This window comes from Dendrobates tinctorius, unplaced genomic scaffold (genome assembly GCF_039654945.1).
Source record: "Dendrobates tinctorius isolate UK_male_01 unplaced genomic scaffold, ASM3965494v1 ptg000249l, whole genome shotgun sequence".
Classification (NCBI taxonomy): Eukaryota; Metazoa; Chordata; class Amphibia; order Anura; family Dendrobatidae; genus Dendrobates; species Dendrobates tinctorius.
The window spans coordinates 4,712,221-4,729,918 of record NW_027361916.1 but is presented as its reverse complement, the minus strand read 5'-3'; the positions used below and the strand labels follow the sequence as shown (position 1 = coordinate 4,729,918).

The 17,698-nt window shown below is 45.4% G+C and overlaps 1 protein-coding gene across 1 annotated transcript in view; it reads left to right on the top strand.

Moving 5' to 3' along the window:
• Positions 1-381: 381 nt before the first annotated feature.
• The window catches only part of LOC141063339 (uncharacterized), an 85,837-nt gene continuing 68,520 nt past the window's right edge, over positions 382-17,698 (top strand). Inside the window, 2 exon segments of the mRNA XM_073557386.1 lie at positions 382-394; positions 4,656-6,064. Of these exon segments, the coding sequence (XP_073413487.1) occupies positions 382-394; positions 4,656-6,064 (1,422 nt within the window).

Sequence of the window (17,698 nt, the reverse complement as noted above, 5' to 3'; positions counted from 1 at the left end):
GTCACACAATCTTCTGAGTAGCCAGTGTCAGTCTATGATAGGTCCATTTCAGCTTCACTTCCATATATGGTATCCAGTATCTCAGCTTCTGCATTCCAAGGATTCCTTACAGGGTGTTGTCTGACGACATAGACGCCATCTTGGTACACCATATGTAATAATAATAATAATCTTTATTTATATAGCGCCAACATATTCCGCAGCGCTTTACAGTTTATCACTTTCAAAACACAAGTCATAAGTTACGTTAACAATACAATAATTAAAGCAAAATAGGACGACCCTGCTGGTGAGAGCTTACAATCTACAATGAGGTGGGGGAGATACAGAGTACAGGTGTGTATTTACAATGAAGGTCCAGCCTTCTTGAGGGAGTGAGAGATGGATGGAGATAGTGAATGGGCTACACACGCACACTTACACATAGAATGACTTTGATTAATGAACGTAATAGGCCGCTCTGAACAAATGTGTTTTGAGGAAACGCCTGAAACTATGCAAATTGTGGATAGTCCTAATTTCTTGGGGTAGAGCATTCCAGAGGATAGGAGCAGCGCGGGAGAAGTCTTGGAGTCGGGAGAGGGAGGTTAAGGATTAGTGCAGAGGTTAGTCGAAAGTCGTTTGCAGAGCGCAGCGGTCGGTTAGGCCGATGGACAGAAATAAGGGAGGAGATGTAGGGGGGTGCCGCACTGTGGAGAGCTTTGTGGGTGAGAACAAGTACTTTGAATTGGATACTATAATGAATGGGCAGCCAATGTAAGGACTGGCGAAGAGCGAACGCGTCCGAGTGCCGATTAGTCAGATAGATGACCCTGGCTGCTGCATTAAGTATGGACTGGAGAGGGGATAGTCAAGTGACGGGGAGGCCAATTAATAGAGCATTGCAGTAATCCAGGCGGGAGTGGATCACTGCTACAGTGAGGGTTTTTGTTGTTTCCATTGTGAGAAAAGGGCGGATTCTAGAGGAAGAGGAGATGACGTGGCACCAGAGAACAAAACACTGAAGGTGTGGTCAGAGAGATAGGAAGAGAACCAGGAGAGAGCAGTGTCCTTAATGCCTAGTGACTGGAGCATAGAGAGTAGGAGATGGTGGTCAACAGTGTCGAAAGCTGCAGACAGGTCGAGAAGAATGAGCAGAGAGTGGTCACCGTTACATTTTGCTGTCAGAAGGTCATTGGTCACTTTGATGAGTACAGTTTCAGTCGAATGTAAGCGGCGGAAGCTGGACTGTGAAGGGTCTAGGAGGGAGTGAGTGGAGAGGTAATGGGTAAGGCGGCAGTAGACTAGGTGCTCCAAGAGTTTAGAGATGAAGGGGAGATTGGAGACTGGTAGTTGTTTGTGCAGGATGGGACGAGAGCGGGTTTCTTTAGTAATGGAGTAACGATGGCGTGTTTGAAGGAGGATTGGAAAATGCCCGAGGAGAGGGAGAGATTAAAGATTGTAGTTAGGTGAGTTGTGACGACTGGAGCTGTGAACTGACTTATATAAGGTTTAATAATTGATTTCATTAGCCATTCTCTCCTTCACATTAGGAGACGCTGACCGTTACCTGCCCAGATCTGTAACTATAAAGCCAAATGACAGCGTACGTAGAATGTGCTGACAATATAGAAAATCACTTGGAGAAAAATCTTATGCTGGGCCTGTAAGAGAAAGCGGAGGGTAATGATGCTGTTGGCTTTCTAGATCCCTGAGATCTTATCGGATGAATCTTCTCTCCCTTCTGTGCTGCTGAATGTCTCATGGTCCCTACAAGACCAGGTCCAGTCTTTCTGGCCAAACTTCCCTTTTATGAGCGACAACAGTAAATGTGCAGTGAGGCCAAGTGTGAATTTCTGTCCAATAACAGCAGAGTTTCCCTTTATCCTGACTTTTCAATTTGTATTAAAACCAACTAACTTCAAGGAGGATTGTGATAATCTCCAGGACAAACATTCCACCTGTGCCCTGATAGATCTCTAAGCTGTGCGTGGCTGAGGGCTGTAATATACATTTATTCCCGCCTGCAGGAGGTGTGTTGGCTCCAGCCCTGGTGTCATGGATTCACTCCACATCATAAATTACATTGTTTTCCAACCTAAGGAATTCAGATTACTACACAATCTCTCCTGAAATGGGGAGCAATATTATTTTCTCTAATCTTCTGGTCAGGATCCATAGTAGCTCCAATGTTCTACCATAAATGAGGGCGACTCTGGTTTACTGTTGTTTAATCTGTATTTGTAGTTTGAAGTTAATGAGATTCTCGTGCTCTGGGGCGGGGCTGTGGGTGGGGCTGTGGGCGGGGCTTTATGAAGTGTGCTGATTACATATTCATCTGTATTGGCTTATGACAGGTCGCTGATCCCTCACTGACCTGCCCCCATTATTACATAATGTATATAATAGCATTGATATTATTGGTGATAATGCCTATAATATTGTGGCTATTGTGAGGCTTAGAAAAAAAATTACAGACAGCAAAATGACACGGCGATGGCGGCGCCTGCGCAGTAGCCTCTATCTCTTACTTATAGATGCTACTGCGCAGTTGCCGCCATCGAAGGTGACATTTTGCTGGATGTAGTTTTTTTTCTAAGCCTCACAATAACATATTGTGCCCAGCTTGTGTCTCTGGAGACCTCCCCCACCTACCCCCGGAAATTGTTAAGTCCGCTCTACTCAAATGTGTCTGTCACTAAATAAACCAAATGCTTGAATGTCAAAACAGTTCAAAAACGTGGTTCTGTGTGGAAGGTTGTAAAGCCGTCATGGAGGCATAAGGCTGGCAGTGATGGGCATTGTGGGTAATAATAGCGGGGATCATGCCTCATTCCTCTCTAGGAGCATACACGACATCTTCTCTGGGGGTTCTTTCTTGTTTCAGCTACTGGGATGAGTGCAATAAAATGTCGCTCAGTGAGTCTTCAGACATCTTCACATTCTAAAGGATTGGCGGGGACAAAATTATCAAAAACAAGATTTTCAGTGACCTTTTCCTGATAATCAAGGAAAGTATCTGCATTTCCGGCTTTTTTGTATAACACAAAAGAATTATATGTGGCCACCTGAAACAAATACATGACTAACTTTTTATACCAGATATATGATTTTCTTGATACCTGGTATGGCTGTAGAACCTGATCTGCAAGGTCCACACCTCCATATATTTGTTGTAGTCAATGACAGACACAGGTTTTGGAGTAGTGGATCCCTGTTGGTCTGCAGTGGTCCTTGTGGCATCTGTGTGGATCGAGCTCAGGATAAAAATATCTTTTTTATCCTTATACTTAAGGACAAGCAGCTCTCCATTGTGTAAAGACCCTGACTGCGCCTTTCAGAACTCTTTGCTGAGCAATGATTGTGGAAACCCCTGACGGTTTTTGTGAATGGTCCCACAAGCCCCTATGTTATGTTCAACCAGACTTTTAAATAGAGGTATGCTGGTGTAGTAGTTGTCAACATACAGATTGTAGCCTTTTTGTAGAAATGGAGATCAGCTCCCAAACGATTTTTCCAGATGTCTCCAGATAAGTAGGGCGTGGCTTGAACAGGGCTGTTGGACCAATAGGACCGAATGCTCATTTCTTTAACAAGCCCCATAGTGAATGTAAGTCCTAAAAATGTTTGCATTTCTAGGACATTAGTTGGTTCCATAAATTTGACCTAGCATAATAGGATCGTGGATTCTGGCTGATGAATTGGGACACATATAAATTTGTAGGATAATATGCTCTAGCAAGCTATCAGTCAGAAACAAATTAAAAAAATAATTGGTCCAAAATTTTCCACCTCCACATTTATACCAGGAATGGCATTAAAATTAGGGATGAATGGAGTAGCCGAATCCGAAGCCTCCCATCTGGGAAATGCTACATCAAGAGGCAAAGCCCCTTGGACATCGGTGTGCGCCAATTCACGAGCACTAGGGACAGCGCTAGTACTGGGCATTGTTCCCTGAGTTGGAGACATTTCTCCAGAAGCGCTATTTGTCCTTCTTGTTGTACTGGTCCTTGTGTGTGAGGATGGACCAGAATCACTGCTCATTTCTGAGCTATCACTGTCGCTGCTACTAAAGGCCTCGAAATCCACATCACCATCTGACACTGCACTTTCTTCACTGTCAGAACATAAAAGTGTATAAGCCTCCTCTGCACTATAATACTGACGGGTCATTTTATTCGTTTTTATTTATTTATTTTTTTCCGGAAAAAGAGAACTCTGACATGACTGATGTGACATGACCCAATTATTGGGGAGACAATTGAGAAAAGCCTAATTCTTTATCCTAATCCTAACTTTAGCCTAACAGTAACCCTAACTATAGCATTAACTCTATCCTGCCTTATCTGTTTTTCTATTGACAAATGATGGACCTGAGTGGGGACTTGTTTTTTCTGAGATGAGAATTGGTATTATTTTTGCCTACATAACATTGATTGGTTTCTTTTTATTTGATATTTGGGAGGCAGAATGAACAAATAGTTGAACACCACACACTACTGGTTCATCCAACAAGGTTTTCTATTAGATGGTGAACTGTCATTGTCTTGGTAAATAATTAAAGTTTTTTACATAGCTTGCTATTTTTATGGACAGTTTAAGTAGAAATGTTCAAAAATATAAAACTCAAGGATATTTTATTAAAAAATAACAATTGTTTTTTATCTTAGCAGATGACTGTACCAGGAGATCAGAGGGACAGCTGACATCTTCAAGTTTTAAATCTGATGATCTTGAGATCCTACCAGATACAACTGAAGTGAATGCCAGTACTCCAGATATACCATCATCCATTCACAGCAAAGATCTGTCATCTGATCCTATGAAACAGGTCCCATCTTCTGATTCATTACTGACTACTAAGGAAAATCAAAGTCACAAAAGAGGCAATAAAAAACAAACTGCTCCTAAAGCAAAGAAGTCATTTTCATGTTCAGAATGTGGGAAATGTTTTAACAAGAAATCTCATTTTGTTACACACCAGAGAACTCACACAGGGGAGAAGCCTTTTTCCTGTTCAGAATGTGGGAAATGTTTTCACTGGAAATCACAATTAGTTTATCACCATAGAACTCACACAGGGGAGAAGCCTTTTTCCTGTTCAGAATGTGGGAAATGTTTTAACCAGAAATCAGATTTGGTTTATCACCATAGAACTCACACAGGGGAGAAGCCTTTTTCCTGTTCAGAATGTGGGAAATGTTTTGCACATAAATCACATTTTGTTAATCACCAGAGAACACACACAGGGGAGAAACCTTTTTCGTGTTCTGAATGTGGGAAATGTTTTAGCCAGAAAGCGATTCTTGTTAGACATCAGAGCATTCACATGGGGGAGAAGCTTTTTTCCTGTTCAGAATGTGGGAAATGTTTTAATCGGAAATCAGATTTGGTTAATCACCATAGAACTCACACAGGGGAGAAGCCTTTTTCTTGTTCAGAATGTGGGAAATGTTTTAACCTGAAATCACAATTGGTTAATCACCAAAGAACTCATACAGGGGAGAAACCTTTTTCATGTTCAGAATGTGGGAAAACTTTTAACCAGAAATGTCATCTTATTAGTCACCAGAGAACTCACGCAGGGGAGAAGCCTTTTTCCTGTTCAGAATGTGGGAAATGTTTTAACTGGAATTCACAATTGGTTAATCACCAAAGAACTCACACAGGAGAGAAGCCTTTTTCATGTTCAGAATGTGGGAAATGTTTTAACCAAAAAGGGAATCTTGATGAACACCAAAGAACTCACACAGGAGAGAAGCCTTTTTCATGTTCAGAATGTGGGAAATGTTTTAACCATAAAGGGAATTTTGTTAAGCACCAAAGAACTCACACAGGAGAGAAGCCTGTTTGATGTTCAGAATGTGGGAAATGTTTTAAATGGAAAATAGATCTTGATCGCCATCAAAGAACGCACACAGGGGAGAAGCCTTTTTCCTGTTCAGAATGTGAGAAATGTTTTAACCGGAAAGCGCTTCTTGTTAGACATCAGATACCTCACACAGAGGAGAAGCCATTTTCATTTTCTTCATGTGGGAAATATTTTACTTGGAAATCAACTGTGAATAAACATCAGAGATGTCACATAGGGGAGAAGCCTTTTTTATGTTCATAGTGTTGGAATAGTTTTAACCAAAATTGAATCTTCTTAAATGGGTTGTCTCTTGTCATTCCTCATGTTTGCTGACAAAAGGATAAAACTAAGCTTTATTAATTCCAAATGTAAAACTGTACCCAAAATTCACCCCCTGAAGATTAGTTAATAGGTGACTAATAGAAAAAACATGTACCCCACATCTCAGTATATAGGTAGAGGTGACGTATACACACTCACTCTCCAAGCCTCTCATTTCTATGGGTTTCATCGTCCTCACCAAAGGCGACTCATTGGGAGACTATTTTTTAATATTGACCTATATTCAAGTGAGACTAGACAAAAAAACTAAAATCATGTGTCATGTTATCCGAAACAGTCAGAAAACTAGACCCATATTGGCAGATCCCAGACCTCAGACTATATACTGTGTAAGTTTATAAGCCCCTCCAGTGTCAGGAATAGATAGTATGTGAAAATACAGTATAATTCTTGTGTTTTCTCCTATAGGGACTGCCCTAGTTTGGTAATGTAACTGCTGTTAATTAGTAGTGCAGACAAATTGTCCTAGACTAAACTCAGTCTTCAGACGGCCCAATATGTACCACTCAGGGAAAACTTACCTGCTCCAAAGATCATTAGCAGCTTCTAACTAATGGCCATGCTGCGGTCTGTCAGGGAACGAGTGCAATATCGGTATAAAGACTAGGGATATGTGCAGTCATAATGTCTGGGAGATCTGTGCCATTATTTAGTATGAATATGGAAATTATCTCTGAAAGGTAAGTGTTCCCTGAGTGGTATATACGGTATTATCACATACTATCTATTCCTGACACTGGAGTGGCTTATAAACTTACACAGTAAATAGTCTGACGTCTGGGGGTCACCCAATATGTGGCTAGTTTTCTGACTGTTTCGGATAACATGATACATGATTTTAGGGTTTTCTTCGTCTAGTCCCGCTTGAATATAGTTCAGTATTAAATAGTCTCCTGATGAATGAATGATGAATCCAATGAATATTTATTTCTCTTAAGTAGCGGCACACGTGACCGCTGACAGCAGCAGGAAGCCGGGGGCTGACACTGCGCGCTACTGAAGAGCAATGAATAGTCACCCCGATCTCCAATGAACAGTCCCGGTAAGTACTCCGGCAGCTGTGCTCTGCTTGTGAGCAACGCATGACGTCCCTGCCATGTGCTGCTTACAAGCATAAAGCAGTTGCTGACACCGGAGCAGGATGCAGCGAGGGAGCGCCAGGTAGGTAAGTGTAATTTTATTTTTTAAAGTTTTCTGATGGTGCCATGCATACTAGGATGGGGGTGGGGGCAAATGGGATGGGGCCATGCATACCAGGACGAGATGGGGGCCAATCATACCAGGACGAGATGGGGGCCCTGCATATTAATATAGGGATGAGAGCGATCATTCCTGCCAGGATAAGGATGAGGGATCCATGCATACCAGGATAGGGATGAGGGGGCCTTGTGTATCAGGATGGGGGGTGAGACGACCATATATACCAGGATAAGGGATACTAAGTACAGAATTGACCACATTTTTTGCTTTAACCTCTTTACTCCCAAGGGTGGTTTGCATGTTAATGCCCGGGCCAATTTTTACAATTCTGACCACTGTCCCTTTATGAGGTAATAACTGTGGAATGCTTCCATGGATCCCGGTGATTCTGACATTGTTTTCTCGTGACATATTGTACTTCATGTTAGTGGTAAAATTTCATTCATATAACTTGCGTTTATTTGTGAAAAAAACAGAAATTTGACGAAAATTTTGAAAATTTCGCAATTTTCCAACTTTGAATTTTTATGCTCTTAAATCACAGAGATACGGCACTCAAAAAACTTAAGTAACATTTCCCACATGTTTACTTTACATCAACACAATTTGGGAACCAAATTTTTTTTTGTTAGGAAGTTATAAGGGTTAAAAGTTGACCAGCGATTTCTCATTTTCACACCATTTTATTTTTACGGACCACATCACATTTTAAGTCACTTTGAGGGTCTATATGATAGAAAATACCTAAAAGTGACACCATTCTAAAAATTGCACCCCTCAAGGTGCTCAAAACCAGATTCAAGAAATTTATTAACCTTTCAGGTGCTTCACAGGAATTTTTTAAATGCTTAAAAAAATGAACATTTAACTTTTTTCACAAAAAAAATTGCTTCAGGTTCAATTTTTTTATTTTACCAAAGGTAACAGTAGAAATTGAACTGGAAAAGTTATTTTGCAATTTGTTCTGAGTAAGCTGATACCTGATATGTGGGGGGGAACCACTCTTTTGGCTCATGGCAGAGCTCGGAAGGGAAGCAGCGCCGTTTGACTTTTTCTCTGCAAAATTGGCTGGAATTCATATCGGATGCCATATCAAGTTTGGAAAGCCCCTTATGTGCCTAAACAGTGGAAACTCCCCACAAGTGACCCTATTTTGGAAACTAGACACCCACAAGGAACTTATCTAGATATGTGGTGAGGACTTTGAACCCCCAAGGGCTTCACATAAGTTTATAATGTACAGCCGTACAATTAAAAAATATTTTTTCCACAAAAATGATCTTTTCACCCCCAATTGTTATTTTCCCAAAAGTAACAGGACCCCAAAAGTTATTGTGCAATTTGTCGTGAGTACGCTGATACCCCAAATGTGGGGGTAAACCACTATTTGGGCGCAAGGAAGAGCTCGGAGGGGAAGCAGCGCCATTTGACTTTTTTGGCTGGAATTGAGATCAGACGCCATGTTGTTTGGAGAGCATCTGATGTGCCTAAACAGTTGAAACCCCCAATTCTAACTCCAACCCTAACCCCAACACACCCCTAACCCTAATCTCAGCCTTAGCCCTAACGGGAAAATGGAAATTGTCATGATCCCACCGCTGCCACCAACATGTGACAATCCCACCGCTGACACCAATATGTCAGCAGGCAGAGTGATGCGACGCACTGCCAGCACACGGCTATCACAGGCACAGTGGGGGCTTATCTTAGTTATCCCGCCACTGGCACCATGTGACAAAAATATACAGCAAGCTAATCTTGCCCTAGAACTTTATCGCAGGGGGGTTATTTTGGATGCCCCACTGTTGTGAGTTCATTTTCCCCTTCACTGTCGATGTCTGATGAACTCCCTCTTCTGGTGAAGGAAGGTAGTGAGGCTGATTACCAAACACCTGATCTGGTAGATGATGACTGGGTAACAGGAAATTCTGACTGGATATAAGGCAGCCGACGCCCTTCTAAGTCGCTGGTGATTTCTCTGCTGGATTCTTGGAGACCAGTCTGATTCCTGCTTCCCAAAGATAAGTTTTTGCTCTGCTATTTAACTTATTAGTTTTGTTTTCCTTGTTTTTTGGAGTTCAGCCATCCCCGGTCGGGGGTGTGCCGAGTTCCATTTTTGTCTCTGATCAGTTTGTCTCTTTGCTCTGTCTTCAGAATTTACCTGAGGGCTGAAATAGTCTTTTTGAAGTCCTAGCGACTTCAGGGCCTGTTTTTCCTATCAGACGGTTGGGACATTTTTTGGTAGGGTTTTTTACGGATTGCAGACAGCAGCTTTTCTTTCCTGTCCTTTTTAGTTAGCTTGGGCCCCATCGTTTGCTCAATCTATCTTTATATCTGTGTTAGTGTTTTCATCTTGCTTCACCGTCATTATATGTTGGGGGCTGCCTATTGCTTTGGGGTCTGCTCTGGGGCAGTTTAGATTTCCCCTTTCTTTAGGCCTATTTAGTTCTCCGGCTGTGATCGAGGGGTCTAGGGCATCGTAGGAACCCCCCACGGCTACTGTTAGTTGTTGTGGATAGGATCAGGGGTCTGCAATCCGATAGCTACCAACCTCTCTGATTTTCTGGACTTAGCTTGTATTTTTGTTTTTTCCTCCTTCGGTGACTCATTCATAACACACCTCTGCGGGCGCCTATCCCTTTGAGGGGTATTGATACTACTCCTTTGGCGCAGAATAAACCTCAGTTTTGGACCCAGGTGGTAATGCGTGTCGCCCCAGACCATCAAGAGAATTGCAGATTTTTGGTGTTGCATAATTTGCATGATACCATTGTTCTGGGGTTTCCCTGGTTGCAAATCCATAATCCAGTTTTGGATTGGAAATCTGTGTCTGTGGTGAGTTGGGGTTGTCGGTGTGCCCTTAGTGATGCTCCTGTTTTCTCCACCTCTCCCCAGTCGCATGATGTTCCTGACTATTTGGCTGACTTTTATGATGTATTTAGTGAGAGTAAGTCTGCGTCTTTGCCTCCTCATAGAAGTTATCACTGTGCAATTGAGCTGAGCCCTGGGTGTAAATTTCCCAAGGGTCGGCTCTTCAATTTATCTGTACCCGAGCACGAGGCTATGCGATCCTATATTAAGGAGTCGTTGGAGAAGGGTCATATTAGACCATCCTCTTCACCCTTAGGTGCTGGGTTTTTTTTCGTGGCTAAGAAAGATGTGTCATTAAGGCCTTGTATTGACTATCGTTCCCTCAACAAAATTACTGTTAAATATCAGTATCTGTGTAAAATAATGCGTATTCTTGTAAAATACTTAGGACTAGTTACCAGATAAAAATGTAGTAGGTTTATTTGGATTCTTCCATCAAAGAAAAGATTATTACAGAAAAACATAAAAATAGGTGAAAGAGAGATTGTCCATTAGTTCATAGCAAAAGCTTGTCACCTTCTTTCCTGGAACTCTGAAAAGACATGTGTCCTGTAGTGCGTAGCTTCTCTGGATGTGAGTTGGATTAACATACCAGCTGTTCAGTTATGTCCGTGCAGAGATGACATCTTGCGTCTGTGTCTCATGTTGGTGAGGGAAGGAACGAGCGACCGCTACAGTTAGCCATGAATTATATACGTCTCTTGAAGCACGTGATCTCGGTATATATGGAGTTGTCCTGTACCATGAGCCAAACTTACAAAAATAGCCTATGTCGTGTCAGCTAAAGCAATGTACAGAACTGAGTCTTATATGAAATTAACGGATTATTAATATTTAACAGCCCGTAAGAGGGAATAGTGGTGACTCTGCCATCTTTCTCTGTACACTCCCGGCATGTCGCCTGTAGGATCTGTAATCCCCATCTCTTGTTAGGATGGTTCCTCCTTTACACTATATGGGCTGTGCTGTATTCCTGGGATATCCCATATAGCACTGGCTGCACTTTATATCTCCTCTCTGTATTCCAGGGATGTAATGCGCTGTCAGCTCTTTATTCTCTCACTATTTATACCCTTTGCTCTGTGTCCTCTCATTATATAAACTATTCATCTATAAGTGCACAGGATCTATTCCCCTTATACACGGATATCCAGTGATAGATCTACAATCCGGTTACATATATCTATGTATGGATTTATCTTATCTATATATATAAAACTGAATATATCTATGTGTGTGTGTGTATCACCAACCAATCACGAAGCATCTTTCATTTCACCAGAGCTGTTCAAAAGAAGCTGAGCTGTGATTGGTTGCTATCAGCAAGTTTTTCCACTTGACAACACCTCAGCAGACACTGACATGGTGGGAGAAATCTAGCATCCACGGGAACATAAGCTCCAGCCATTGTCTGCCCCCCACACAGGAGCACAGAGCACATGACATAAATGAATCCCCCCCTCCCATGGATCATTGGTATGGAAGTTAGGGCAAATCCACTCAGCGTTTTGGTACTGACTCCAGGCCTTTCTTAAAGGGATCTCCTGTACGGAAGTTAGGGCAAATCCCTCAGCGCTCTGATTCTGACCCCAGGGTTCTATTAAAGGGATCATTAGTATGCAAGTCAGGGCAAATCCACTCAGCGCTATGGTTCTGACACCAGGCCTCTCTTAAAGGGATCCCCAGTATGGAAGTTAGGACCGTTCCACTCAGCGCTCTGGCTCTGATCCCAGGCTGACGAGATGATGTGGGATATTAGGGGTAGTAGTCCGGTGGCTCTGACGGGATGATGTGGGATATTAGGGGTAGTAGTGCGGTGGCTCTGGCTGACAGGATGATGTGGGATATTAGAGGTAGTAGTCCGGTGGCTCTGACTGACGAGATGATGTGGGATATTAGGGGTAGTCCGGTGGCTCTGGCTGACGGGATGATGTGGGATATTAGGGGTAGTAGTCCGGTGGCTCTGGCTGACGGGATGATGTGGGATATTAGTGGTAGCAGTCCGGTGGCTCTGGCTGATGGGATGATGTGGGATATTAGGGGTAGTAGTCCGGTGGCTCTGGCTGACGAGATGATGTGGGAAATTAGGGGTAGCAGTCCGGTGGCTCTGGCTGATGGGATGATGAGGGATATTAGGGGTAGTAGTCCGGTGGCTCTGACTGACGAGATGATGTGGGATATTAGGGGTAGTAGTCCAGTGGCTGTGACGGGATGATGTGGGATATTAGGGGTAGTAGTCCGGTGGCTCTGGCTGATTAGGGGTAGTAGTCCGGTGGCTCTGGCTGATGGGATGATGTGGGATATTAGGAGCAGTAGTCCGGTGGCTCTGGCTGACGGGATGATGTGGGATATTAGGGGTAGTAGTCCGGTGGCTCTGGCTGACGAGATGATGTGGGATATTAGGGGTAGTAGTCCGGTGGCTCTGGCTGATGGGATGATGTGGGATATTAGTGGTAGCAGTCCGGTGGCTCTGGCTGATGGGATGATGTGGGACATTAGTGGTAGCAGTCCGGTGGCTCTGGCTGACGGGATGATGTGGGATATTAGGGGTAGTAGTCCGGTGGCTCTGGCTGACGGGATGATGTGGGATATTAGTGGTAGCAGTCCGGTGGCTCTGGCTGATGGGATGATGTGGGATATTAGGGGTAGTAGTCCGGTGGCTCTGGCTGACGGGATGATGTGGGATATTAGGGGTAGTAGTCCGGTGGCTGACGGGATGATGTGGGATATTAGGGGTAGTAGTCCGGTGGCTCTGGCTGATGGGATGATGTGGGATATTAGTGGTAGCAGTCCGGTGGCTCTGGCTGATGGGATGATGTGGGATATTAGTGGTAGCAGTCCGGTGGCTCTGGCTGACGGGATGATGTGGGATATTAGGGGTAGTAGTCCGGTGGCTCTGGCTGACGGGATGATGTGGGATATTAGTGGTAGCAGTCCGGTGGCTCTGGCTGATGGGATGATGTGGGATATTAGGGGTAGTAGTCCGGTGGCTCTGGCTGACGAGATGATGTGGGAAATTAGGGGTAGCAGTCCGGTGGCTCTGGCTGATGGGATGATGTGGGATATTAGGGGTAGTAGTTCGGTGGCTCTGACTGACGAGATGATGTGGGATATTAGGGGTAGTAGTCCAGTGGCTGTGACGGGATGATGTGGGATATTAGTGGTAGTAGTCCGGTGGCTCTGGCTGATGGGATGATGTGGGATATTAGGAGCAGTAGTCCGGTGGCTCTGGCTGACGGGATGATGTGGGATATTAGGGGTAGTAGTCCGGTGGCTCTGGCTGACGAGATGATGTGGGATATTAGGGGTAGTAGTCCGGTGGCTCTGGCTGATGGGATGATGTGGGATATTAGTGGTAGCAGTCCGGTGGCTCTGGCTGATGGGATGATGTGGGATATTAGTGGTAGCAGTCCGGTGGCTCTGGCTGACGGGATGATGTGGGATATTAGGGGTAGTAGTCCGGTGGCTCTGGCTGACGGGATGATGTGGGATATTAGTGGTAGCAGTCCGGTGGCTCTGGCTGATGGGATGATGTGGGATATTAGGGGTAGTAGTCCGGTGGCTCTGGCTGACGGGATGATGTGGGATATTAGGGGTAGTAGTCCGGTGGCTGACGGGATGATGTGGGATATTAGGGGTAGTAGTCCGGTGGCTCTGGTTGACGGGATGATGGGTGATATTAGGGGTAGTAATCCGGTGGCTCTGGCTGCTGGGGTGATGTGGGATATTAGGGGTAGTAGTCCGGTGGCTCTGGCTGACGGGATGATGTGGGATATTAGTGGTAGTAGTCCGGTGGCTCTGGCTGACGAGATGATGTGGAAAATTAGGGGTAGTAGTCCGGTGGTTCTGGCTGACGGGATGATGTGGGATATTAGTGGTAGTATTCCGGTGGCTCTGGCTGATGGGATGATGTGGGATATTAGGGGTTGTAGTCCGGTGGCTCTGGCTGACGGGATGATGTGGGATATTAGGGGTAGTAGTCCGGTGGCTGACGGGATGATGTGGGATATTAGGGGTAGTAGTCCGGTGGCTCTGGTTGACGGGATGATGGGTGATATTAGGGGTAGTAATCCGGTGGCTCTGGCTGCTGGGGTGATGTGGGATATTAGGGGTAGTAGTCCGGTGGCTCTGGCTGACGGGATGATGTGGGATATTAGTGGTAGTAGTCCGGTGGCTCTGGCTGACGAGATGATGTGGAAAATTAGGGGTAGTAGTCCGGTGGTTCTGGCTGACGGGATGATGTGGGATATTAGTGGTAGTATTCCGGTGGCTCTGGCTGATGGGATGATGTGGGATATTAGTGGTAGTAGTCCGGTGGCTCTGGCTGACGGGATGATGAGGGATATTAGGGGTAGTAGTCTGGTGGCTCTGGCTGATGGGATGATGTGGGATATTAGGGGTAGTAGTCCGGTGGCTCTGGCTGACGGGATGATGTGGGATATTAGTGGTAGTATTCCGGTGGCTCTGGCTGATGAGATGATGTGGGATATTAGGGGTAGTAGTCCGGTGGCTCTGGCTGACGGGATGATGTGGGATATTAGGGGTAGTAGTCCGGTGGCTCTGGCTGATGGGATGATGTGGGATATTAGGGGGAGTAGTCCGGTGGCTCTGGCTGACGGGATGATGTGGGATATTAGGGGTAGTAGTCCGGCGGCTCTGACTGACGAGATGATGTGGGATATTAGTGGGAGTAGTCCGGTGGCTCTGGCTGACGGGATGATGTGGGATATTAGGGGTAGTAGTCCGGTGGCTCTGGCTGACGAGATGATGAGGGATATTAGGGGTAGTAGTCTGGTGGCTCTGGCTGACGGGATGATGAGAGATATTAGTGGTAGTAGTCCGGTAGCTCTGGCTGACGGGATGATGAGGGATATTAGGGGTAGTAGTCCGGTGGCTCTGGCTGACGGGATGATGTGGGATATTAGGGGTAGTAGTCCGGTGGCTCTGGCTGACGGGATGATGTGAGATATTAGGGGTAGTAGTCCGGTGGCTCTGAATGATGGGATGATGTGGGATATTAGGGGTAGTAGTCCGGTGGCTCTGGCTGACGGGATGATGAGGGATATTAGGGGTAGTAGTCTGGTGGCTCTGTGTCACGTCACCGTCAGACTCGGGGTCTGCTGTTCCGCCCTCAGCCACTAGGAGGCGACGGACTGTCACGCCGCCCTCGGGCTCGGGGCCTGCTGTCCAGGCCTCGGCTACCAGGAGGCGCCGGACTGACATGTCATCGTCGAATTCAGGGCCTGCTGTTCCGCCCTCAGCCACTGTGAGGCGCCGTGGCTCGCGCCCGAGTAATGGTGGCAACAGTGAAAGGGCTTCTGCGCAGGCGTCTAGTGGACACAGACTCCGCTCCTCTGTCAGTCATGAAGGGGTTGGTGCATCATCATCAGGTCTGGTCCTGGGGGCGGTCCTGATGACATCATCAGCCCGGGAGCCTGTGAGGGATGACCTGATCCCTCAAATACCTTTGGACTGGGCTTGCAAGCCGCCGGATATATTCTTGGTTCCCCTGCGTGTTACTGTGTGAATTGCTGTTGACTGACTCTGACTTTTGCCTGGACTTCTGACTCTGCTTCTGCCTAACGATTCTGTACCTCTGCGACTCTCCTGGTTTATGACTCTGACTTCGGCCTGGATTCTGACTCTGCTTTTGCCTAACGATTCTGTACTTCTGCTGCCCTCCTGGTTTATGACTCTGACTTCGGCCTGGATTCTGACTCTGCTTCTGCCTAACGATTCTGTACCTCTGCTGCCCTCCTGGTTTATGACTCTGGCTTCGGCCTGGAATCTGACTCTGCTACTGTCTACTGTTTTTGTACCATTTCTGCCTGACTGGTTTAGTCTCGGATATCATTGCCTCTGTGTCCTGTATTGGAACACCTTTCTGGCGACCGTCCTGCTCTGGTCATTGCTCCTACTCAGACAGCGCCTCCTGGGCTCTGCTATAAATCCAGATCCCTGTATAGGGGTAAAGGGTATCAGTGTTTCTCGGGGTGCTGTCTGGCTGCAGTCCAGACCGCAGGCAGACGTCACATTATATCCGGCCCCAAAAAAATAAAACTGCTCTTGTGTCTATACTTAACACATATAAAAGCAGTTTTCCTCACCTTTTTTTTTTCTTCCTCCTGACTGAGCTGATTCCTGGCCCAAACACCTGTTACATTGCACAGCCTGGAAGGTTACTCTCAGGCCCAAGCATGCTGCAGCCTGGAAGCTTCAAAGAAAATGCTGGCTGTTGGAAATCCACATTCCTGGAGCATCGCCCCCTGGACAGCGCTGGGGGTCAGGTATTGCCCGCAAAAGCGGCCAAACTGTTGTTACCAGTTTCCCTTTCTTTTGCTAAGAAACGTCTGTGTGCGAAGGCTTATGTGGATTGTGGTGCTGCCGGCAACCTTATGGATTTTTTATTTGCTAAGAGTCTGGGTGTACCTCTGCTAAAGCTTAAAGCGCCTATTCAAACTATTACAATTAATGGTACATCTATAGACCAGGGAGGCGTGGAATTCATTACTGCCGAAATTTCTATGTCAGTGGGGACATTACATAACGAACAAATGTCATTTTTTGTTATACACAATTTATCAGATCCAGTTGTGTTAGGCATGCCATGGTTGCACCAGCATAATCCAGTTATTGACTGGCGCATAGGTGATATCGTGCGCTGGAGTCCACGGTGTCAGAATCGCTGTATGTCACTGTCAGTGAACCAAGTTAAAATTAAAAACCCCTCCATTCCATATGCATTCGGAGATTATGAAGATGTCTTCTCCATAGTGGAGTCTGAGAAACTACCTCCTCATAGAGAGTACGACTGTCCTATAGACTTGGTCCCTGGTGCCCGTCTCCCTAAGGGGAGAATATTCAACCTCTCGGGTCCGGAGCGTGTAGCCATGAATGACTACATAGCAGACAGCCTACGTAAAGGCTTCATTAGACCTTCCACCTCACCTGTAGGAGCTGGGTTTTTCTTTGTAGAAAAAAAAGATGGTGGACTCAGACCATGCATCGATTATCGTGAGCTGAACGCAATTACTGTAAAAAATCAGTACTCGCTCCCACTCATTCCTGATCTGTTTAATCAGCTACTGGGAGCCCGCTGGTTTACTAAACTTGACCTCCGGGGGGCATATAATCTGGTCCGCATAAGAAGCGGTGACGAATGGAAAACGGCCTTTAATACACCTCTTGGTCACTTTGAGTACCTTGTAATGCCGTTCGGACTCAGTAACGCACCTGCCGTATTTCAACACTTTGTCAATGACATTTTCAGGGACATTTGTGGGGTGTGTGTCGTCGTGTATCTGGATGACATTTTGATTTATTCGGCTGACCCTGTGACACATGCTCAACACGTCCGTTCGGTATTGCAGAGACTGCGAAAAAACTCCTTGTATGCGAAATTAGAAAAATGTGTTTTTTTTGCTGAAGAGGTACAGTTCTTAGGATACA